Genomic DNA, 24182 nt, shown 5'->3' with positions numbered 1-24182 from the left:
CTTGAAGAGTAGAGATAGATTTGTCAAGCTTTCTGTTAGCATCCGTCAGCTGTAAGCGAACCAAATTCAAGTTTCATATCATGTATTTCTGCGAAAGTAACAGATTTCTCTGATTTATTTGTTCTGCTGTTCCATTTCAGGAAAGGTCTTGCCGCTTCTCAATTCAATACCAGATCGACTTCATGCCATCATGATTAAATCATAAATCCTTTAACAAAAATAATGAATCTTCATTTTCAGAAACTTTTTATTGATGCATAATCTTCTACAGCTAGAAAATGATACAAAACTTCAACAAGTTCATATATATACAATTAATAAAGCTGAAGAAAAAAGCTTATCAAAATATATGAAGGAAAAAAGGAGAACCCCAACTAACTAAAAAAAAGAAACTCCACTAACTACCAAAAAAGGAAAAAAGGAAAAAAAAAACATTAGGAATCAACTCCCACAGCAATACATCTTACCATCATATATTCATATTTTCTCTCTCTCTCTCTCTCTCTCTCTCTCTCTCTCTCTCTCTCTCTCTCTCTCAAAAAAAAAAGAAAAAAGAATCATTAACTGCTAATTCATCCTTATATAAAATAAAATTGGAAGGAAACCATATAAAATAATACAAATTAAATAATTTGGCAAAACAGCCCCATCTTCTCTCAAAGTCCAATCAAGGATCAAAAGTTCTACTTCCATTTTTTTTTTCCAAAACCGAGATATAACATTACTTGAGAAAACCATTGAATTAATGTAGGGACAGAGGTATCTTTCCACTTTAATAAAATAGCCCTTCTTGCAAACAATGTAACAAATGCAATTACATGTTGATGTGAAGATGCAATACCCTGAATATGATGTGGAACTATTCCAATTAGTACAGTCAATGTAATAGGTTGTAAATTAATTTTCAGAGCTTTAGAAATGGTAGAAAACAAAGATTTCCAAAAAGATTTTAATGAAGAACATGACCAGAATATATGTGACAAAGTGGCTATTTTAGTTTTACACCTATCACAGTAATTGTCTGTGTCAGGAAATATCTTGAATATCTCACCTTTGTTAAATAATAACGGTGAACAATTTTAAACTTAAGTAAACCGTGATTGGCACATATCAAAGAAGAATTTACTATTTTCAGAACTCGCAACCAATCTCCATTAACAAAGGTCATATTAAGTTCTCTCTCACAATCTTGTTTAATCTTTAGTGAGAGGATATCTTTTTATAGTAAACATAAATTATAAATTCTACCAATGGAACCTCTTACTAATGGATTCAAATTCAAAATTGTATCCAACAAATCAGATTCTGCCATATATAGAAACTTAGATAAGTATTGTTGTAAAAAAATGTCAAACCTGAAAATATTGCAGTAAGTGTGTATGAGAGAGAATATTTGCTAATTAACTCTTCAAAAGTCATCAATCGGCCATCACAAAGTAAATCTGCACAAGACCGGATCCCCTTATTTCTCCACAGGAGAAAAATCGGATGAGTTATTGAAGGTTTAAATAAAAAAATTCAATATAAAAAACCATTGTTCTAAATTATTGTTCTAAATAAAGTACAAAATAAGTGAGTCAGTTTGATCAATTTTTTTTATTTAAAAAGATAAATCTAAGTAAAATCATCATTTTCACGGCATGGATACGACCTATTAAAGCAAGAGTAAGTGGATTCCATCCAGAAAATAGTTGTTTCATGGAGTCCATTAAAGGAATTACATTATCTTTATAAAGATATATATTTAGTAATTATAATACCTAAAGATTTAAAGAATGAACAATTCTAAATGGAATATCATTATATTTAAACACAGCGGCATTTCATGGAAACAATCCCCTTTTTATTGAAGTTAAGTTTATATCCTGAAAATTTACCAAAATCTTTTACCAAAAGATTATCTGTGTAAAGAGAAATTTTATGTATGGTTCAATTCATAGAAATACCATGAATATTTTTAGCTTCACGGAGTTTTATGGCCAAAGGCTCCAGTACAAGATTAAATAATGAAGGGCTTAATGGAAAACCCTGTCTTGTGCCACTGAAAGTGGGGAAAAAAGGACCTGAAATTATTAGTAATAACGGTGGCAATAGGATTCTCATAAATCATTTGAATCCACCTGTTAAAATTATTACCAAAACAAATTTTTTCCTAAAATTTTAAACAAATATGACCACTCAACTCTATCAAATGCCTATCCTGCATCGAAAGAGATAACACATTGGGGTTCCTTAGATAGTGATGAATATATAATGTTCATCAATCTCCGAACACTGGAGAAACAGTAACGACCTTTAATAAAGCCTGTTGGCTCCATCGAGATAATTTTAGTTGAAATATTTTCCAAGTGTTTAGCCATTATCTTAGAGAGAGTTTTCAAATCCACATTTAATAACGAAATAGGTCTATATGATGAACATTCAGTAGGATTTTTATCTTTCTTAAGGATTAAAGAAATAGAAGCTTCATAAAAAGGTAAACTACCCTTCTGAAAGGATTCATGAAATATTTCCAACAGGTAACGAGAAAGTAACCTTTCAATTTTTATGTAAAATCCTACCAAATACACATCAAGTCCAGGAGCTTGACCTGACTGCATTAACAACATAGTTTTCTGAATTAAATGCTCAATAACTGCTGCATCAGGCATCTGTTGATCTTCAACAGTAATTTGAGGAAATTTAATCTTATGTAAAAAAAAAGCCTTCACTTTGGAGGAATCTGCAGAAAGTTGAGATCTATAAAGAAAAGAATAAATATCCTGAAAAATATTATTGATATCTTTATCGTTACATGATATATCTCCAATATTTTTACGAATCTTTAAAATTTGTCTTAGCTACAGCTGTCATTAATTGGGAAGCTAAGTGCTTAGTATTTTTATCCACAAAAATATAAAACTGACTTTACAATTTAAGCAAATATCCTTCAATAGGATAATAAATTATACTGTGATTGTAATTCAACTCTTCTTTTAAACAAAGCAACATTTGGAGAGGTAGCACTGATGTTATCTAATTCTTTGTTTAGAGATTTTATCTAATTCCATTCTTGTCTGTTTCTTCAGCTTAGCTATATATGAAATAATCTGACCACCTAAATAGTCTTTTAATGTATCCCAAATTACTAACTTTGAGACGTTTCCTGTATTATTAAAGATAAAAAACTCTGAGTTTCAATAAACTCAACAAATTCAGAACTTCGTTGACAATGTTCTGGAAAACAAAGTGGTCCAGTAGAAGCAACATCTTTCAGTTCAATTATTAGGTTTAAAGGAGTATGATCAGAGACAACAATTGCATCATATTCACATTTCTGAACATTAAATAGAAATCGAGGGTTGACTATAAAATAGTCGATTCTCGAATATTTATTATGAACATGTGAGGAAAAAAAGAGTATTCTCTATCACTAGGATGCATATGCCTCCAAATTTCAATTAAGCCATAATCAATTAAAAAAGAATTAATAAGTGATGCAGAATGATTAGGGAGTTGATGTTCGGATGATAGAAGCATAGAAAATAGGTTCAGGGGTAGGTCATTCAGCCCTTTGAGCCTGCACCGCTATTCAGCATGGTCATGGCGAATCATCCAACTCAGAACCCTGTACATACTTTCTCTCCATACTCCCGGTCGCTTTAGCCACAAGGGCCATATCTAACTCCCTCTTAAATATAGCCAATGAACTGGCCTCAACTGTTTCCTGTGGCGGAGAATTCCACAGATTCTCCACTCTCTGTGTGAAGAACTTTTTCCTCATCTCGGTCCCAAAATGCTTCCCCTTTATCCTTAAACTGTGACCCCTCGTTCCAGACTTCTCCAACATCGGGAACAATCTTCCTGCATCTAGCCGGTCCAATCCCTTTAGAATTTTATACATTTCAATAAGATCCCCCTCAATCTTCTAAATTCCAGCGAGTATAAGCCTAGTCTTTCCTCATATGAAAGTCCTGCCATCCCAGGAATCAATCTGATGAACGTTCTTTGTACTCCCTCAATGGCAAGAGTGTCTGTCCTCAGATTAGGGGACCAAAACTGAACACATTACTCCAGGTGTGGTCTCACCAAGGCCTTGTACAACTGCAGTAGAACCTTCCTGCTCCTATACTGGAATCCTCGTGCTATGAATGCCAACATACCATTTGCCTTTTTCACCGCCTGCTGTACCTGCATACCAACTTTCAATGACTGGTGTACAATTACACCCAGGTCTCGTTGTACCTCCCCTTTTCCTAATTGGCCACCATGTTTTCCTGCTCTTGCCACCAAGGTGGAGAACCTCACATTTATCCACATTAATTTGCATCTGCCATGAATCTGCCCACTCATCTAACCTATCCAAGTCAGCCTGCATCTGCTTTGCATCCTCCTCATAGCTAACACTGCCTCCCAGCTTCATGTCTTCCACAAACTTGGAGATACTGCATTTAATTCCCTGGTCTAAATCATTAACAAATATTGTAAACAACTGAGGTCCCAGCAATGAGCCTTGCAATACCCCACTAGTCACTGCTTGCCATTATGAAATGGTCCCGTTTATTCCCACTCTTTGCTTCCTGTCTGGCAAACAATTCTCTATCCACATCTATACCATACCCCCAATACCGTGTGCTTTAAGTTTGCACACTAATCTACTGTGTGGGACCTTGTCAAAAGCCTTTTGAAAATCCAAATATACCAGATCCACTGGATCTCCCCATCCACTCTACTAGTTACATCCTCAAAAACTTCTATAAGATTTGTCAGACATGATTTACCTTTCACAAATCCATGCTGACTTTTTCCGATGATTTCACCTCTTTCCAAATGTGCTGTTATCACATCTTCGATAACTGTCTAGCATTGTCCCCACCACTGATGTCAGGCTAACCAGTCTACAATTCCCCAGTTTCTCTCTCCCTCCTTTTGTAAGAAGTGGGGTTACATTAGCCACCCTCCAATCCTCAGGAATTAATCCAGAATCTAAAGAGTTTTGAAAAATTATCGCTAATGCATCCACTGTTTCTTAGGCTACTTCCTTAAGCACTCTGGGATGCAGGCCATCTGGCCCTGAGGAGTTATCTGCTTTTAATCCCTTCAATTTACCTAACACCATTTCTCTACAAAAATGCATTTCCCTCAGTTCCTCCATCTAACTAGACCCTCGGTCCCCTACTATTTCCAGAAGATTATTTATGTCCTCCTTAGTGAAGACAGAACCAAAGTTGTTATTCAAATGGTCTGCCATGTCCTTGCTCCCCATGATCAATTCACCTGTTTCTGACTGCAAGGGTTGACATTTGTCAACCAATCGTTTTCTTTAAAAGGCTATAAAAGATTTTACAGTCAGTTTTTATGTTCCCTGCCAGCTTTCTCTCATAATCTTTTGTCCCTTACTGAATTAATCCCTTTGTCCTCCTCTGCTGGACTCTGAATTTCTCCCAGTCCTCAGATGTGCTGCCTTTTCTGGCTAATTTGTATGTTTCTTCTTTGGAATTGATACTATCCCTAATTTCCCTTGTCAGCCATGGGTGCACTACCTTCCCTGGTTTATTCTTTTGCCAAACTGGGATGAACACTTGTTGTAGTTCATCCACGCGATCTTTAAATGCTTGCCATTTCATATCCACCATCATCCCTTGAAGTATCATTTGCCAGTCTATCTTAGCTAATTCCTATCTCATACCTTCAAAGTTACCCTTCTTTAAGTTCAGAACCTTTTTTTTCTGAATTAACTACGTCACTCTCCATCTTAATGAAGAATTCCACCATATTATGGTCACTCTTAGCCAAGGGGCCTCGCACGACAAGATTGCTAACTAACCCTTTCTCATCACACAATAATACCCAGTCTAGAATGGCTTGCTGTCTAGTTGGTTTCTCGACATTTTGGTTCAGAAAACCATTTTGCATACATTCCAAGAAATCTTCTTCCTCAGCACCCTTACCAACTTGGTCCACCCAATCTATATGTAGAATGAACTCACCCATTACAACTGTTGTACCTTTATTGCATGCATTTCTAGTTTCCTGTTTAATGCCATCCGAAACCACACTAGTACTGTTATGTGGCCTGTACACAACTCCCACCAGCGTTTTCTACCCCTGAGTGTTATGCAGCTGTACTGATATTGATTCCACATCCTCCAGGCCAATTTCCTTTCTTTCTATTGCATTAATCTCCTCTCTAACCAGCAATGCTACCCCACCTCCTTTTCTTTCTTGTCTATCCCTCCTGAATATTGAATATCCCTGGATGTTGACCTCGCATCCTTGGTCACCCTGGAGCCATGACTTTGGGATCCAACTATATCATATTCATTAATAACTATCTGCACATTCAATCATTCACCTTGTTACAAATTGACCCACAATGCCTTCAGCCTTGTTTTTAAACACTCTTAGCCCTTATACAATTATGTTGAAAACTGGCCCTTTTTGATTTTTGCCCCGGATTTGCCTGCCTGCCACTTTTACTTTTCACCTTACTACTTTTTGCTTCTACCTTCTGAAGCGTGAGGTGGTGCTCTTTGGAAGCTGAAATCTCCAAGGCAAAGTACAAAGTAAATGGCAGGATAATTGGTAGTGTGGAGGAGCAGAGGGGTCTGGGAGTACATGTCCACAGATCTCTGAAAGTTGCCTCACAGGTAGATAGGGTAGTTAAGAAAGCTTATAGGGTGTTAGCCTTCATATGTCGAGGGATAGAGTTTAAGAGACGCGATATAATGATGCAGCTCTATAAAACTCTGATTAGGCCACATTTGGAGTATTGTGTCCAGTTCTGGTCGCCTCACTATAGGAAGTATGTGGAAGCATTGCAAAGGGTACAGAGGAGATTTACCAGGATACTGCCTGGTTTAGTCAGCATGCATTATGATCAGAGATTAAGGGAGCTAGGGCTTTACTCTCTGGAAAGAAGGAGAATGAAAGGAGACATGATAGAGGTATACAAGATATTAAGAGGCATAGATAAAGTGGACAGCCAGCACCTCTTCCCCAGGGCACCACTGCTCAATACAAGAGGACGTAGCTTTAAGGTAAGGGGTGTGAAGTTCAAGGGGGATATTAGAGAAAGGTTTTTTCACTCAGAGGGTGGTTGGTGTGTGGAATGCACTGCCTGAGTCAGTGGTGGAAGCAGATATAGTGAAATTCAAAAGGCTACTAGACAGGTATATGGAGAACTTTAAGGTGTGGGGGGATATATGGGAGGCAGGGCTTAAGGGTTGACACAACATTGTGGGCCAATGGGCCTGTATTGTGCTGTACTATTCTATATTCTATAATCAGCTGCTTCATCAACTGTCAAAGCAGAATCGGCTTGCTAAGCGTTCCCCTGAATTACACTTTGTAAGAGAATATGCCAACCCTCTCTTGGCCATTTTAAACTCTGAGCAAACTTCTCAAAATGCCGAAAGTATTTATCAACCTCTACCTCGTCAAATGGAGGAACCAATTTAACTTCTTGACTGGCCTCAACTTAACACTAGAGTCTAACGCTAGACCCCTTTGCTGCAATCTCTCTATCTTTTCCAACTCAAATAGCCGGTCTTTCTTCTTCCTCCCTGTTTTTCTGTCTGTCTAGTCTCAAGCTCCCACTGCCTTTCCGCAGCCTCCATCTTTAATTTTTCTCACTTCTACTGGAGCTCAAGCTCACGAGGTTTACTTTCAGGAAAAAACTCCAACTCTGCCACTTTAAACACTCCCTCAGATACATAATGTTCAGCTATTATCCTCTGCATCTGAGCCCTCCTCATTGTCGATTTCACCTTAGCAAGTTTTAATCTTCTAGCAAGACTCAACAACTCAATCCTACCGGCGTCCTCTAATGCCTCAGAGGCTGGTGCTTCCTGACATCTATCAACATCCATTGCTGCTGATTTTCCACACACAAATAAATCAAAAGGAATTTCCCCAATGAAATCGATAACTAATCAATACACCCCCAAATCTGTTCATATTCCGGTTGCAGGCCCCAATTTTACTCTGAATTGTTATGCTTTAGAAACGAACCAGCAGCAATGGACTACACCTGGAGTCTGTTTTTAATGTTAAAACAATCTTTAATAGAATCTACTTATACAATAACTTAAGGAAGATAAACAAAAGTTAAGTGGCATGTGTGTAAATATAGCTCCCAAACTATTCTCGGGGGAAACAAGGCTTGGAGTCTTGAGATGGTAAAGTATGAATGTTCAATTCATCCACAGAATAGGTGATGAGAGAGAGATATTTGTAATCTAGGGTAAATGTCGAGAGAAGGCAATTATGTTGAATTCCACAGGTTCCATGGTTGTAAAATGAGAGAATAGTTGCTGTAGATTTTATCTGTCATCATTCCAAATCCACATATGAATTATCACAGAAAGTGACTTGTCACAAGAGGTATCGTCAAGTGAATTACCACACCACATCTAGGCAAGGGTTAACACATCAGTGGTCTTCACAGGATACCCCAAAACAGATCCACTCCTATGGATCAAACAAGGTAACAACCACACATTCGATGTATGCTGAATTGATAATTAACCCACCATTGTGGGCATAGAAAAATTCCAAACAGTTACCCTTGTCCACTAGTTCCCTGGGTTCGATCCTTCCATTTTTCCTCCTTCATCCCCATCTGACTCTGAGTGTCTATGTCCTCGGTTAAACTAAACAAGCTGCGAGCAATGTAAAATAGCTGCAAGTCAGACTGATTCATCTTCTTCATTTCTCTCTCTTAAAATGATAGTCCACAGCAAACGAAACCTAGAGATTCATAACAATGGCCACTCCTCATTGTGATCCGACTGGTGTATCAGCAGTTGGGATGACTAAGTGAATCCTGTCCCACATTCTCAGCAGATGAACGGCTTCTCCCCGGTGTGAACTTGCCGATGTCTCTGTAGGCTGGAAGAGCGAGTGAATCTCTTCCCACATTCTGAGCAGTTGAACGGCCACTCCCCAGTGTGAACTCGCTGGTGACTCTGTAGGGTGGATGACTGAGTGAATCTCTTCCCACATTCTGAGCAGGTGAACGGCTTCTCCCCAGTGTGAACTCGCTGATGTCTCTGTAGGCTGGATAACTCAGTGAATCCTTTTCCACATTCTGAGCAGGTGAATGGCCTCTCCCCAGTGTGAACTCGCTGATGACTCTGTAGGTGGGTTAACTGAGTGAATCTCTTCCCACAGACTGAGCAGGTGAATGGCTTCTCCCCAGTGTGAACTCGCTGATGTACCAGTAGGGTGGATGACTCAGTGAATCTCTTCCCACAGATTGAGCAGATGTACGGCTTCTCCCCAGTGTGAACTCGCTGGTGTTTCCACAAGGTGGAAGAGTGAGTGAATCTCTTCCCACAGTCTGAGCAGGTGAACGGCTGCTCCCTCGTGTGAACTCGCTGGTGAGCCATTAGATCAGATGACCGAGTGAATCCTTTCCCAGAAATTCAGCAGATGACCAGCCTCTGCCCAGTGTGGTGTGAACTGATTGGTATGACCACAGGTGGGAAGACCGACTGAATCCCTTCTCACACACAGAACAGGTGATTGGCCTTGCCCTGTGTGAGCTTGCTGATGTACATTCAATTGTGATAAGCAAGTGAATCCATTCCCACTGTCTGAGCGGGTGAACGGCCTTTCTCCTGTGTAAAATGACGGGCATGCAAGTTCGTCAAATGCACGAGTGAATCCCTCCCCACATTCTGAGCTGGAAGGATGGTTGATTGAATCTCTTGCTCCACTTCTTAAATATCTAGACAGAGACAGCAAAACTGGCGTGCCAAGTTTGAGATTCCTGGAGACAAATTCCTTCTCATTTTTAACCTGTAAAAAGATTTTCAAAATCCATCAGTGGGTTTAGGACAACATTTCAGTTGAGATTACTTGAGTTGCCAAGGTTTGATCTGGTATCACACTGTTACAGTGAGGTACATCCCAAGCTGGAGAGAGAAATCATCTTCTGACTGGGCAGAGTGCTGGTATCTGGAATGACCATCAATTCCCTGATGCTCTTCCTGTCTCTATAAGAATGGGGCATTTCTGCCGTCTCAAATTCGTGCCTTGGCTCAGTCTGACTCTCTCCATTGGTATTATTCCCTGTTCCCACTGAGCTGCATGGGTGCCTGGCCCCACAGTAACTGAAACACTCTCACACAAATAGTTTTTCTTGATGTGCAGCTGGGATTTTCTTTTATGTGTTATTAACTTAAAGTGCCACAGTTTTAACGCCATATAAAAATTCCTGCTGAGGTGAATGGTTGGTTCGCACAGCTGTTAAAAGGGCTCAGAGTGAATTGTTGTAATATTTCAGGTTCTTCTAGAAATGTACAACACAGAAACAGACTAAAATAATCGATAGGGATGGGGGTAAGGGTAGGCCGGCAGGAAGGAGGCTACCTAGGCGGGAGATAAGGTATGGCTCCATCCACCTGTGTCTCCATCTTGATGGCAGAGGAGGCCAAGGACAGACATGTTGGAGTGGGAGTGGTCTGTGGAATTGAAGTGTGTGGCCACAGGGAGATCCCGCCACTGCTGGAGGACTGAGCGCCGGTGTTCGGCGAAATGGTCTTCCAGTCTGTGGCGGGTCTCCGCAATGAATAAATGGCCACATCGGGAGCACCGGATACAGTACATCACCCCAGTTGACTTTCAGGTGAAGTGGTGCCTCACCTGAAAGGATTGTCTGGGGCCTGAGATAGTGGTGACGGAAGAAGTGTGGGGGCATGTGTAGCACTTATTCCGTTTGCAGGGAAGAGTGCCCGGAGGGAGGTCGGTGGGGAGGGTTGGGGGGGAATGAATGGACAAGGGAGTCGCGTAGGGAGTGTTCCCTGCTGAAAGCCGAGGGGGGGGGGGAGAGGAAGATGTGGTTGGTGGTGGGATCATGTAGGAGGTGGCGGAAGTTACAGAGGATTATGCGTTGGATCTGTACGCTGGTAGGGTGATAGGTGAGGACTGGGGGGACTCTATCCCTGGTGGGCTGGCGGGGGATGGGTGAGGGCAGAGGTGCGTGAAATATGGGAGGAACGATGGAGGGCAGAGTTGATAGTGGACGAACGGAAGCCACTTTCTTTAAAAAAGGAAGACATCTCTTTTGCCCGAGAATGAAAGGCCTCATGCTGAGAGCAGATGCGGCGGAGGAATTGAGTGAAAGGGATAGCATTTTTGCAGGAGACAGGGTGGGAGCAGGAATAGTCTAGGTAGCTGTGGGAGTTAGTAGGTTTGTAGTAGATGTCAGTGGATCGGGTGTCTCCAGAGATAGAAACAGAAAGATCAAGAAAGGGGTGGGAGGTGTTGGAAATAGACCAGGTGAATTTGAGGTGAAAGTTGGAGGCGAAGTTAATGAAGTCCTAGGCCCCAGGCAGTCCTTTCAGGTAAGGCACCACTTCACCTGTGAGTCAACTGGGGTGATATACTGTATCCGGTGCTCCCGATGTGGACATTTATACATTGGGGAGACCCGCCTCATACTGCGAGACCGTTTCGCCGAACACCGGCGCTCAGTCCTCCAGCAATGGCGGGATCTACCTGTGGCCACACACTTCAATTCCACAGACCACTCCCACTCCGACATGTCTGTCCTTGTCCTCCTCTGCCATCAAGATGGAGACACAGGTCGATGGAGCAATACCTTATCTCCCGCCTAGGTAGCCTCCTTCCTGCCGGCATGAACATCCAACTCACAGACATCCGTTGATACCCCTGCCCCCCACCCTTACCCCCATCCCTATCGATTATTTTAGTCTGGTTCTCTTTCTCTCTCTTTGTCCCCCCTCCCTATAATCTCTCCCCCCAGACCTACCTTTCTTTTTCTTTTATTTCCCATAATTCTCCACCTTCCCCCAGCCCATTTCCCTCCAGCCTATCTCTTCCCAGCTCTCTACTTTAACCCTCCCCCCACTTCTTATCCCCCATCGACCATTCCATGTTACTCCACTCCTGATGAAGTTTTTCGGCCCAAAATGTCATTATTACCTCCTCCCATAGATGCTGTCTGACCTGCTGAGTTTTGCCAGCATTTCGTGTTTTTTTATTTATTTCCAGCATCTGCAGATTCACTCATGTTGAACACAGAAACAGGTCCTTTGGGCCATCTAGTTTGTGCTGAACTATTTAAACTGCCCACTCCCACACCTCTACCATCCAGGTACCTACACAAACCTCTTAAATGTTGAAATCGAGCTCGCATGCACCACTCCTGATGGCTGCTCATTCCACACCCGGATGACCGTCTGTACGAAGAAGTTTCCCCTCATGTTCTCCTTAACATTTCACCTTTCACCCTTAACCCCTGGCCTCTGGTTGTAGTCCCACCCAATCTCAGTGGAGAAAGCCAGCTTGCATTTCCACTATCTATTCCTCTCTATCACAATCAAATCTCCCCTCAATCTGCTACATTCGAAGGAATAAAGTTCTGACCTGTTCAATCTTTCCTTATAACCCAAGTCCTCCAGACATGGCAACTTTATTGTGAATTTTCTCTGAAATCTCTGAACCTCTTTTACAGCTTTCCTGTAGGCAGGTGACCAAAACTACACACAATACTCTAAATTAAGCCTCACCAATGTCTTCTACAAGTCAACATAACATCTATATATTGTCAATATTTGGTTCATGAAGGCCAGTGGGCTAAAATCTTTCCTTCCGTCTCTATCTGACTGTGAGACCACTTTCAGTGAAATAAGGACTTGTATTCCCAGGTCCCTTTCTTCCACAACACTCCTCCGTGCCCGATCAGTCATTGTGAAAGGCCTCCCTTGGTAGGTCAGACCAAAGAGGAACACCTATTTTCCATTTCTCAAACCATTTTCCCAGGGGGTCCAGATCGCACTGCAAGCCTTGATAGTCTTCCTCGCTGTCCACTACACCACCAGTCTTGGTGTCATCCACAAATCTGCTGATCCAGTTAACCACACTATCATCCAGATTACTGATATAGATGACAAACAACAACAGACCCAGCACTGATCTCCGTGGCAACCACTAGTAACAGGCCTCCAGACAGAGAGGCAACCATCTGCTACCACACTCTGGCTTCTCCCAAAGACATTGTCTCATCCGATTTCCTGTCTAATCTTGAATGCTGAATGACTGAACATTCTTGACCAACCTCCCATATGAGATTTTGTCAAGTGCCTTGCTAACATCCATGTAGACAACATCCACTGCCTTGTCTTCATCCACTATCCTGATAACTTCCTCGAGAGACTCTATAAGACTGGTCAGACATGATCTACCATGCTGTCTATCCTTAATCAGTCCACATCGATCCAAATACTTATATATCGGGTTCCTGCCCATATGTTCTAATAACTTTCCCACAACTGATGTCAAGTTCACTAACATAACATTTTCTCGTTTTTACTTAGAGCCCCTCTCGAACAGTGGAACAACATTGTCTGTCCTCCAATCCTCCAGTACCTCACCTGGCACTAAGGATTATTTCAATATCTCTGCTTGAACCCTGACAATTTCTGCTCTTGTCATCCGCAGGGTCCCAGGGAACTTGCCAAGCCCAGGGAATTAATCCACGCTAATTTGTCTTAAGGCAGCAAAAACCTCCACCTCTGTAATCTGTCCAGGGTCTCTGAAGTTGTTGCTGCTTTGTGTCACCTCTATCGACTCTGTGTCCATCTCCTGAGTAAATACGGATGCAAAACTACTATTTAAAACCTCCCCCATCTATTTTTTCTCCCGTATAGATTACCATTCCGATCGTCCAGAGTGGGCTTGTTTCTGTTCTGACCTTCTCCATGTTTCTGTGACAGAGAAGCTGGCCAAACCTGACTGGAAGGGGAATCTGGTAGGATTGACGATGGAGCAGCAATGGCTGGAGTTTCTGGGAGCAACTCGGGAGCTGAGTGATAGACACATCCCAAAGAAGTGGAAGCATTGGAAAGGCAGGAGGACACAACTGTGGCTGAAATGAGAAGCTTAAGCGAACATAAAAGCCAAAGAGAGGGCAAATAATAGAGCAAAAAACATTGGGAAGCTTTAAGAAACCAACAGAAGTCAACTAAAGCAAGTCAGATGAGCTCAGGGTGTGGGAGTATGATATTGTAGTCATTAATGTGTCTTGGTAGCATCCAACAGCCTGAGGAATTTAGAGGAACAAAATATCCATGGCCTCGATATCTCTTAAAAACAAAGGTTCCCTGCACCAGTTACCTTTCAAGTTTTATTATGGTAGACACATACAAACTCTACACCCTCAAAATTTCACTTCTGAAGAACCCCCACTTACCAAGTACTCCTTTGCCAGAAAACAGCCTGTCCCAGTCCACACTTGTCAAATCCTTGCAAATACCATAAAAATTGATCTTTCTCCAATTTAGAATCTCGAGAGGTCCAGACCTCTGTTTTTTCTGTACTTACTTGGAATCTCATGGCATTATGATCACTATACACAAAGTGTTGCCATTCACTAATTTCTGTCACCAGCCCTGGATCGTTTCCCAACAGCTTATTGCACACTTCTACACCGGATGTGTTACGTACTGATTAAGGCTCATTTGACAAACTCTACCCCATCTAGTCCTTTTACAGTATGGGAGTCCCAGTCAATATATGGAAAGTTAAAATCACTTACTATATCAACTATTGTTTCTTGGTGTAGTCTGTGAACTGTCTACAAATTTGTTCCTCTAGATCCATCAGACTGTTGGGTGCAACCAATTCCCAGTAATGCCTACGATATCACAATTCCATTCCCTGGGCTCATCTAGCTTTCCTACGATGCTTCTTGCATCGTGATTTCCACAGCTCAACACATCCATCGCACCAGGCTCAAGCATTTGATGCTGACTCTGTCTGAGGTCTGAACAACATCTGTCTAGTGTCAAGAAAACAACCTCTCCCTCAATGTCAGAAAAACCTCTGACGCTGAATTTTGTGGTGAGGACGCAAGAAAGGTTTTCTTCTGATGACTCTTCCATGAAGGTCATGTTTGTGCAGGTGTCACTGCACAGTAGAACAGTGCACCACCACTCCAGAGTCTGCTAAATCTTCCTGAAGGTCTTTTTACAGTCAAACAGGGGCTTTGATTTGCCTTTCCAGCAATCCTACGAGTAGTTCTTTCGGAAAGTTTTCTTGGTCTTCCAGACATCAATTTGACCTCCATCGTTCCTGTTAACTGCCATTTCTTAAATTACATTACAAACTGAGGAAACGGCTACCTGAAATCACTTTGCTATCTTCTTATAGCCTTCTCCTGCTTTGTGGGCATCAATTATTTTAACTTTCAGAGTGCTGGGCGGCTGCTTAGAGGAGCCCATGGCTGCTGATTGTTGGGACAAGGTTTGAGGAGTCTGGGTTTGTGATCTGCATAACTTGGCCTGTCCTAACGACGACTGTGAACAAGCCATTGTCCTAACAAGCTAATTCAGGTCTGAGACCTTGGTAAAATTTAACTGAGAGCTCAAATCTCTTGGGGTGCCCAAACTTTTCCATGATGCTCCTTTCCTTTTTTTCCCCTCTAAAATTGTACAAAACAGAAATAATACATTAAACTGCTGAAGAAGGATTTCAGCCCAAAACGTCGTCACTACCTCCTCCCATAGTTGCTGTCTGGCCTGCTGAATTCTACCAGCATTTTTGTGTTTTTAATAATACACTAATCTTGCTTAAAATGTTGAATGCTTTATCTTAAATTTTATGACTTTTGGAGACCAGTTCACCTTCTACTCATTGAACTATTCATAGTAACAGGAAGTTTGACCAGTGGTGCCCAGGCGTTTGCATACTGGGGTGGAGAGCGCGGGGTGTGACGGGGGAGAGGGGGAGGAGGAGGAGGAGTGGGACTGACAAGGAGCGAAGAGAGAGAATGCGTGGGGTGAGTGGTAGATTTGGAGGGTGAGAAAGAGGGGAAGACACTATGGGATACGGGAGCCAGCAGGGAGAGTGTTTGAGAGAGGGGGGAGGGTGGGATGTAGGGAAAGAGACAGAGAGGGAGAGAGCTGGAAATGGAAGAGGTTACAATGTGGTGGAGGCGACTGAGTGAGACAGACGAGTTTGATTGAGGTGCATGAGAGAGGAGGAGATGGAGAGGGGAAGACAGAGGGTGACTGAGATCGAGTTGTTGGGTGATAGGGGTAGGGACAGGGATTGTGGGATGGGAGAGAGAATGGAAGAGAAACAGAGGGGATAGAAGGGGAGAGAGAAATGAAAAGAGGCATGAGAGAGTGAGGAGATGAAGAGAAACAAGAGAGAGGAGTACGATTTATTACTAGAGGGGTAGAGAGAGTGGCAAAAAAGGAGAGCGCGAGGAAAGTGGTGAAAGAAAGTGGAAGACTGGTCAAGTAAAAGTGCAACTGAGAGGGATAGGGAAGAGAGAAGCAGGAGGGAGAGAGGCGGTGAGGAAGCAAGGATGATTGAGGGGGCGATGATAAGGAAGGGGTGAGGGAGAGTTCAGAGTGTGGGAGAGAGGGAGCAAGAAGGAAGGGCTGGAGTAGAGGGCCCTATGAGGAAGAGGAACTGTGAGGAGGGTGTGGTGAGGGAAATGGGGTAAGTAGCTAGGGGTGAGTGAGAAAGGCAAGGAGATTGGTGTGTATGATCTGAATTGTTAGATGAACTATTTACTCAGTCCCCAGTTGCAGGGTCATTAATCACGTATGTTCACAAGTCACGGAACAAATCCACCATGCGATTACGGTTCCATGCTGGGAATTATGAGTGTGAGGGCAGCTTGCTGTTCTCGGTGTCGGATGTGGGAGGTCCTGGGGTTTCCTAGCATCCCGGACGTTAACATCTGCGCCAGGTGCGCTGAGCTGCAGTTCCTAAGGGACTGTGCCAGGGAACTGGAGCTGCAGCTCGATGACCTTCGTCTGGTCAGGGAGAGTGAGGAGATGATAGAGAGGAGTTACAGGCAGGTGGTCACACCGGGGTCACGGGAGGCAGACAGGTGGGTCATAGTTAGGAGGGGGAAGGGGAAGATTCAGGTACTACTGAGTACCCTAGTGGCTGTACCCCTTGACAATAAGTACTCCTGTTTGAGTACTGTTGGGGGGGGGGGTGAACAGCCTACCTGGGGGAAGCAACAGCGGCCGTGCCTCTGGCACAGAGTCCAGCCCTGTGGCTCAGAAGGGGAGGGAAAGGAAGAGGAAGACAGTAGCAATAGGTGACTCAATAGTTAGGGGGTCAGATAGGCGATTCTGTGTAAGCAGTTAGGGGGTCAGATAGCCGATGCTGTGTAAGCAGTCAGGAGACCCAGATGGTAGTTTGCCTCCCTGGTGCTAGGGTCCAGGATGTTTCTGATCGCGTCCAAGATATCCTGAAGTGGGAGGGTGAGGAGCCAGAGGTCGTGGTACATATAGGTACCAATGACATAGGTAGGAAAAGGGAAGAGGTCCTGAAAGGAGAATATAGGGAGCTAGGAAGGGAGTTGAGGAGAAGGTCTGCAAAGGTAGTAATCTCAGGATTACTGCCTGTGCCACGTGACAGTGACAGTAGTAATGGAATGAGGTGGAGGATAAATGCATGGCTGAGAGGTTGGAGCAGGGGGCAGGGATTCAAGATTCTGGATCATTGGGACCTCTTTTGGGGCAGGAGTGACCTGTACAAAAAGGACGGATTGCACTAGAAACCTAGGGGGACCAATATCCTGGCGGGGAGATCTGTGAAGGCTACTGGGGAGACTTTAAACTAGGATGGTTGTGGGGGGAGTGGGAATCAAACTGAAGGGACTGGGAGAGAGGAGGTTAGTTCACAAATAGAGAAAGCTTGTAGACAGTGTGAGGAAATCTAGGAATAATGGTGCATATTTCCCTGAAGGTGGAATCTCATGTGCTGGTGAAGAAAGCTTTTGGTATGCTGACCTTTATAAATCAGAGCATTGAGTATAGGAGTTGGGATGTAATGTTAAAATTGTACAAGGCATTGGTGAGGCCAGATTTGGAGCATTATATACAGTTCTGGTCACCAAATTATACGCAAGATGTCAACAGAGAACAAAGATTTACTAGAATGTTACCTGGGTTTCAGCACCTAAGTTACAGAGGAAGGTTGAACAAGTTAGGTCTTTATTCTTTGGAGCATAGAAGGTTGAGGGGGAACTTGATAGAGGTATTTAAAATTATGCGGGGATTGATAGAGTTGGTGTGGATAGGCTTTTTCCATTGTGTAGGGGAGATTCAAACAAGAGGACATGAGTTGAGAGTTAAGGGGCAAAAGGTTAGGGGTAACATGAGGGGTAACTTCTTTACTCAGAGAGTGGTAACTGTGTGGAACAAGCCTCCAGTGGAAGTGGTAGAGGCAGGTTTGATTTTTTTCATTTAAAAAAAAATTGTATAGGTATATGGACAGGAAAGGAATGGAGGATTATGGGCTGAGTGCAGGTCAGTGGGACTAGGTGAGAGTAAGCGTTCGACTAGGTGAGAGTAAGCGTTCGGCATGCACTAGGAATGCCGAGATGGCCTTTTTCCGTGCTGTAATTGTTATATGGTTTTACCGCGTACGATTCTGGTCTCCATATGCGACAGCCGGGAGTTTTAACTCATATGGGGACCAACTGCAGCTCAACCCCAGCTGATGCGGGTGTTTCTCCTGTTCAGCTGGCGGTGAGGAAGGAGTTAATCTCGGGTTTGTGTAAATCGAGGGCTGGTTGCTGTGGGAAAGGGCCAGGACCGAGCCGGCCAGCTGGAGGCTCCGGGCTCTCCAGTCTTGCATCCCTGGTTTTAGTTTTGCACTGAGTCGAGATCGCGGGATCAGTTTGCTCTGGTTCCCCAAGCTGGGAGGGTGGACGTGGGTGAAGGGGGCCTGTCTATGTGTCGGTGTGGGGTGAATGGTCAGAAGGGTCTGGGGCCACTGGCGGAACGGAGGGTGGTTGGGGTACTGTGGGTTATCGGAAGTAACATGACCTGGGTGGATGGGCAAGGGGTAAATTACGTTGTCAACGAGGGTGGATCTGGTTCAATGAATCAGTCAGCTCAGCTCGCGTGTCCTTTCAGGAGGCCACAATTCTCTCATCATCTAAATCACTGACTAATCTTCCTGTTAACATTGAGTTTGTTACAGAGCCCCAGAGTCTGGGAATGGCTGGGTGGTAGGAGGCAGAGGGTGATGGTGAGAGGCAGTTTCTTGGACTCGAGTTCCATGCTTAGTGACATTCCCTGGGGTTACACCCATTGCTACTTGTAATCTATGTCAATAATTTGGTTGAGAAAGTACAGGGTATGGGGAGAGAGTCTGCAGCAAGTTCAAACAAATACTGTTTTTGAAAGACAGTCAGTAAAAACACTCCCCTCTCTTTCCCTCTCCCCACTCAGATCTGACCAAAAGCTACTTCAGAGGATGCAAGATCTTTTACTGAGTAACCACTGTGAGGGAATGGGAGTGGTTTCAAAGGGCCGGGCTGCTGGAAGCACATTACCAGACCTGGAGTGATTGCAACTGGGTCTGACAGAGGCATAACTGGTTCTGCTGGGCACATTCAGTCTCACTCCCAACTATTTCCTACCTTCCCTTGTACAGGTATGTAATGTCTAAAGGACCAGTGTTTGAGTAAACGAGACTCACCAAACTTTCTCCTGACTGAATCACTGGAATCTCCGAGTCAGATGGGTTCTCTCCAGTCGGTGCTCTCAATCCTCGGGCTGGTTCACTTGCTGCTGTTCCCTCGACTTCAGTCGTAGTTTGCCTCCAGTTGGGGTTTTTCTTCAAATAAATCTCTCACCACTGGTCGAACTTTAAACAGAGAGACAATGAAGCACATTAATAATGAAAAGGAGAACTAAACATTTCTGTGTAATGTTACTAAGAACAAAACTCACTGAGATTTAAACACTGAAGGCAGATGTAATGATCTCAGTAAACAATCTTTTATTGTCCCTCACATGTCACAGACGATATGGGATAAGAAGGAGCCATCATTCAGTCATGGTAAGACATACGACACAGGAACAGAATCAGGTGATTCAATCCATCTGGTCTGTCTACCATTCAACCAGGGCTGATTTTTATTCCAACGCCATATTCCTGCCTTCCTCCTGTAACCCTGAAGCTACTCAGCAATCATCAATATATTAATCTTCACAAATATACCCAAATGGCAGCCTCAACCAACCTCTGTGGCAACAAATTCCACAGATCAGACATCTTTTGGCCATAAAATGTTTCTCATCTGAGTTTTAAGGGGAAGCATCTTTATTCTGAGACTGTGTTGTCAGATCACAGACTCTGTGTCTAATGGAAACATCCTCTCCATGTCCACTGTATCCAGGCTTTTCAGCATTCGGTAGGTTTACTTAGCCATACACCCCTCCACCACCCCCACCGTCCCTCTCAACACCATTGAGCACAGGTCCAGAACCATCAAATGCTCCTCATTCATAACACCGATCGTTCCTGAGATTATTCATGTAAACCTTGTTAGGAACACTGTACTGAACACATTTTCAGGAAAAACAGAAAAATCGGTTCCAGGATAATTGACAGGGAAAAGTTGTGCTTTCATTACTGTTCTACTATCACATGTGTTGGCGCGTGGCCAAGTGGTTAAGGCGTTGGTCTAGTGATCTGAAGGTTGCTAGTTTGAGCCTTGGCAGAGGCTGCCTGTGTGTCCTTGAGCGACGACACCGGTGCCAAGCTGTATGGGTCCTAATGCCCTTCCCTTGGACAACATCGCTTGCGTGGAGAGGGGAGACCTGCAGAGACTCTAACGGAGGCCTACAAACTATCACAGCCATTTTCATTTCCAGGTTAAAACAGGTCCATTTCATGAAATATAAACCAAGAAATAAAAAGAAACTGGAATTACCAGAAAGACTCTGCAGGTAAGGAACAGCTTACAATACAATTCAATTAATAACATTTCATCAGATTGAGTTCAAACATTTTCAGTTTTTAGTGCAGATCCCCAGCACAGCTGCCTGATTTCCACTGTGTGATTTCCAAACACAGTTTGAACACCAGACTCAGGGTCTATCTCTACTGTTGTAAACACGGAACAGCCCAGTTACTCACAGCCTCTCCCTATGAGGATGGAATGGGAACTCATCCTCTCTTCAGACTGGCAGTCATTGGTTTCAAAGGAACTCCAGAAACAAACATCTGATCCCAGACCAGAAATACTCGATCAACATCTCACAAGCCCAAACAGCTCGATCCCTGGGTCCACTTTAGCTGGATCAAAAACTATGATATCCCAGGACCCAACCTCACAGATTCACACAGCTTAATCTGCCACTCACCAACCCTGAGAGTCTCACACATCGTCCCCACATCTCACACTGGGTCGTGCAATCCGGGATTTCCCCACAACCAATGTCCAGCTGCTCGAAATTTCTGCTTCATTGCAGGACGAGCATCCGGCCCCATCTGTAGAAGCTCAAACCAAAGTCAAAGCCAAAACACCAATAGTTCCATTTGCCTGGAAAGCCGATCACAGGATTAGAGCCCAAGCACCAACTCTCCCAGTACTCTTTGCTGCCAGCAAAATGCTGCAGTGTGTCAGCCCGTCACTGTTCATAAACTAGCACCTCCACACCAATGCACAACAGAAATGGGATCTGATGACCCTCCGGCATTCCAGCTAACAATTACCGATTCTGGAAATGACTCAGCGAGGCCAAAGGTTCAAAAGAACACTTCACAATGAAGACAGAGGTTGGAAGAAAGTTTGCTGATATATAACATTGAGGAGGTGGGATACAGGGTGGACCGAAGATGACCCAGATGGGAGATGTAAATCACTGAAGCAGGAAGATGGGTTTAGGAGACTGCACAGAGATTGAACAAGATGAGCAGAAATAAGCAGATGGAACCAGGTGGGAGAAGGGATCGTACATTCAGGGGTGCAGTGCTACCAGAGCTCACTGGACAACTGCTCCGATACCTCTGTAAAAAAGTCAAAATAAACAAGCGGGTAATTTAACAGCAGCTACATATTAAATAGAGGGAATTCTACGGAAGCAGGGGGTTGGGAAGTGGGGGTGTTGGCTGGTGGGGAAAAGTACCACTAATAACATTAGCATATTTGATCGTTTTTGGTTTAGTCCTGGAGCTGTGACTGTTTTTTATTTAGGTATTTGTGAAATTCCTTCTCGCTCGACCCATTGTCCAAGGAAGCTGGGAAATATCTATACAGAAGTGCAAGCATTTTCCTGCTCTTTCCAATGGGTACCATTGGATTCCAGGAAGGAGCAATATTAAGCAAGGAATGAACATAGAAACCCAAGTTTAGAAGTTGAAAACAATGAAAGAAAAATTCACTGCTCGCTCATCTTCTTCCTGATTTTGATCAAATACACAAGCTAATCATCCAAAATCCTCTTCTACACCTGGATAAATTTAGTTTTGTTTTACAAGCTAAATGGAAAAAAAAACATTTCTGGGCTATAAGGTAGTTTTACGTCATTTCAACTACCATTAATAGCGGATCAACCCCTTGGCCTCGCTCCACCAACTGTAGCTGATGGGAAAGAGGCTCTTTTTCTCTTTGTGTTGATAGGAAAAAGAGTAATTTAGTGAGGCAATGAATGAGATGAAATGCATTTCCAAAACTCCCAAATAGTTGCTGTCCTCCCATTAACATTTGTCACTTCCAAACAACAATATTTTCTATTTGTATAAATGCGATAATAATTTATGTAAAGATTCAAACTTCTTTAACTTTTTATATATTTAAAGACTAAACAGGATCTGTAAAGGTCGAACTATGTAACACCCGACGTGTGAGGAGATTGTATCGACACTCACAGATACACTTCCCGTCCAACCATTTCTGCGAGAGAAATGGTACGAGGCAGATTTGCCAACCTACCACTTTTGAGAATAACATTCAGCAATATTCGTGGCTTTTGCAATAGTTCATCAGAGTTTATTTTTTCATACTTGATTACGTGGTTCCAATTTAGGTGGCTAAAATTGTAAAAAATGAATTGCTTTATTTCTGTTATTTTTATACCTCTGAGGAACACTGCTAAGTGCTGCGGGCCCTGCCGTCTGCTCTGACTCAGTCGTATTAGTAAGGCTACATCTATGGTGGCCCGTGGATTACTCGATAATCCTAAAGTAAATTTTTCTCAGTAACAACCCTTTGGCTTCTAAGCAAACAAAGTTATTTTACTTGCTTGATAATTATATTTTATGATAATCGGTTAAGTGCAACAATGCAATATTTTGTCATATTAAATTAAGTATTATATGTTTAATTTTACCAGTTATACACTGAAATGTAATGATAGGCTGTCATCTTGTTAATGTCTTAGCTATCACTATATTTCTGTGGAGCTCTGGAATTCATATATTTCTTTCACCTTGGTTTACTGCTTGCCATTATAGGAAGCCCTATATATGTCACATCCAATTTGTGCACCTGCTCTTTGCACGTATGGGGCAAGGCAGTTGCCCAGTAAATGAAATGAGCATGTACACAAATTGGATATCACAAACTGGAAGTGATAGATAAGTTTAAGGCCTAAGGTGGAAGGAGTCAATTTTACAAAACCGATCAATTTTACAAAACCTAGCAATTTTCAATTATCTGAAACAGAAATACCACAAAAGTTATTAACTTCAAACTTTCTGCATAATCACTCAAAGAGTTGAACTACACGTGCAGGCACCGAGCGCTGTATAACTTCAGGCCTTCCAACTTAGGCCACGAACTTATCAATCAAACCACCACCCACCCCCCCCCCCCCCCCAACAGCTCCGGCAGCTAAAAAATTACCACTTCAGCCCTGCTCCTCAGCCGTCCGGCAGAGCTCGGGCCCGGCCCTTTCCCAATGCAACCGGCCCCCGAGTTACACAACACCGGGATCATCCCCTACTCACCCCTGCTCGAATCGGAGAACCGCCAACAACAGCGGCACTCGGCACCGCGCATGCGTTCAGCAGGCGTTTCTCCGCAGCGCCACCGATGGCCGGAGGTCTGCACATCGTCTCCGAAGGCCGGAGATCTGCACAGCGCCACCAGTGGCTGGAGATCTATACAGCGCCACCCGTGGTCGGGGGCCGGAAGGACAACGGAGAGGTAAATCACAAACACGACAAAGTCTGTAGATTCTGGAAATCCAAAGCAACACAAACAAAATGCTGGCCGAACACAGCAGGCCGGGTAGCAGCGGGAATGGAAATCAGAATGAAAATGTTTGGACACCGGGAACTCCCGCACGGAGCGGATAGTTCAAAGGTTAGTTTATTATTAGAGCAGCTATCTATAAATAACACTGAGTTTCTGTTTCTCCATACAACCACGAAACAACGAAAGAGCTTGAAAGTCGCTCAGG

The 24182-nt window shown here is 43.3% G+C and overlaps 1 protein-coding gene across 5 annotated transcripts; it reads right to left on the bottom strand.

Moving 5' to 3' along the window:
- Window positions 1–1933: 1933 nt before the first annotated feature.
- On the bottom strand, window positions 1934–23965 carry LOC132390223 (zinc finger protein 773-like). Of its 5 annotated transcripts, none has more exons than XR_009510824.1 (3): window positions 23728–23965; window positions 19468–19635; window positions 1934–2739 (listed from the first exon to the last, which is right to left on the bottom strand). XR_009510824.1 is itself a non-coding variant. In XM_059962827.1 (3 exons), exon 3 carries the CDS (start codon window positions 9369–9371, stop codon window positions 8820–8822), a length of 552 nt encoding a protein of 183 aa, XP_059818810.1. In that variant the 5' UTR covers window positions 9372–9783; window positions 19468–19635; window positions 23728–23965; the 3' UTR covers window positions 8088–8819. The 5 variants fall into 5 exon arrangements, 3 of the variants coding, with proteins under 3 accessions (XP_059818810.1, XP_059818811.1, XP_059818812.1); XM_059962827.1 differs by lacking the exon at window positions 1934–2739 and adding an exon at window positions 8088–9783; XM_059962828.1 differs by lacking the exons at window positions 1934–2739; window positions 23728–23965 and adding exons at window positions 8088–9783; window positions 23624–23720.
- Window positions 23966–24182: the final 217 nt, after the last annotated feature.

Source organism: Hypanus sabinus, unplaced genomic scaffold (assembly GCF_030144855.1).
Source record: "Hypanus sabinus isolate sHypSab1 unplaced genomic scaffold, sHypSab1.hap1 scaffold_806, whole genome shotgun sequence".
Taxonomy (NCBI): domain Eukaryota; kingdom Metazoa; phylum Chordata; class Chondrichthyes; order Myliobatiformes; family Dasyatidae; genus Hypanus; species Hypanus sabinus.
The sequence above is the reverse complement of the archived record's forward strand: the minus strand, read 5'-3'. Positions and strand labels throughout refer to the sequence as shown.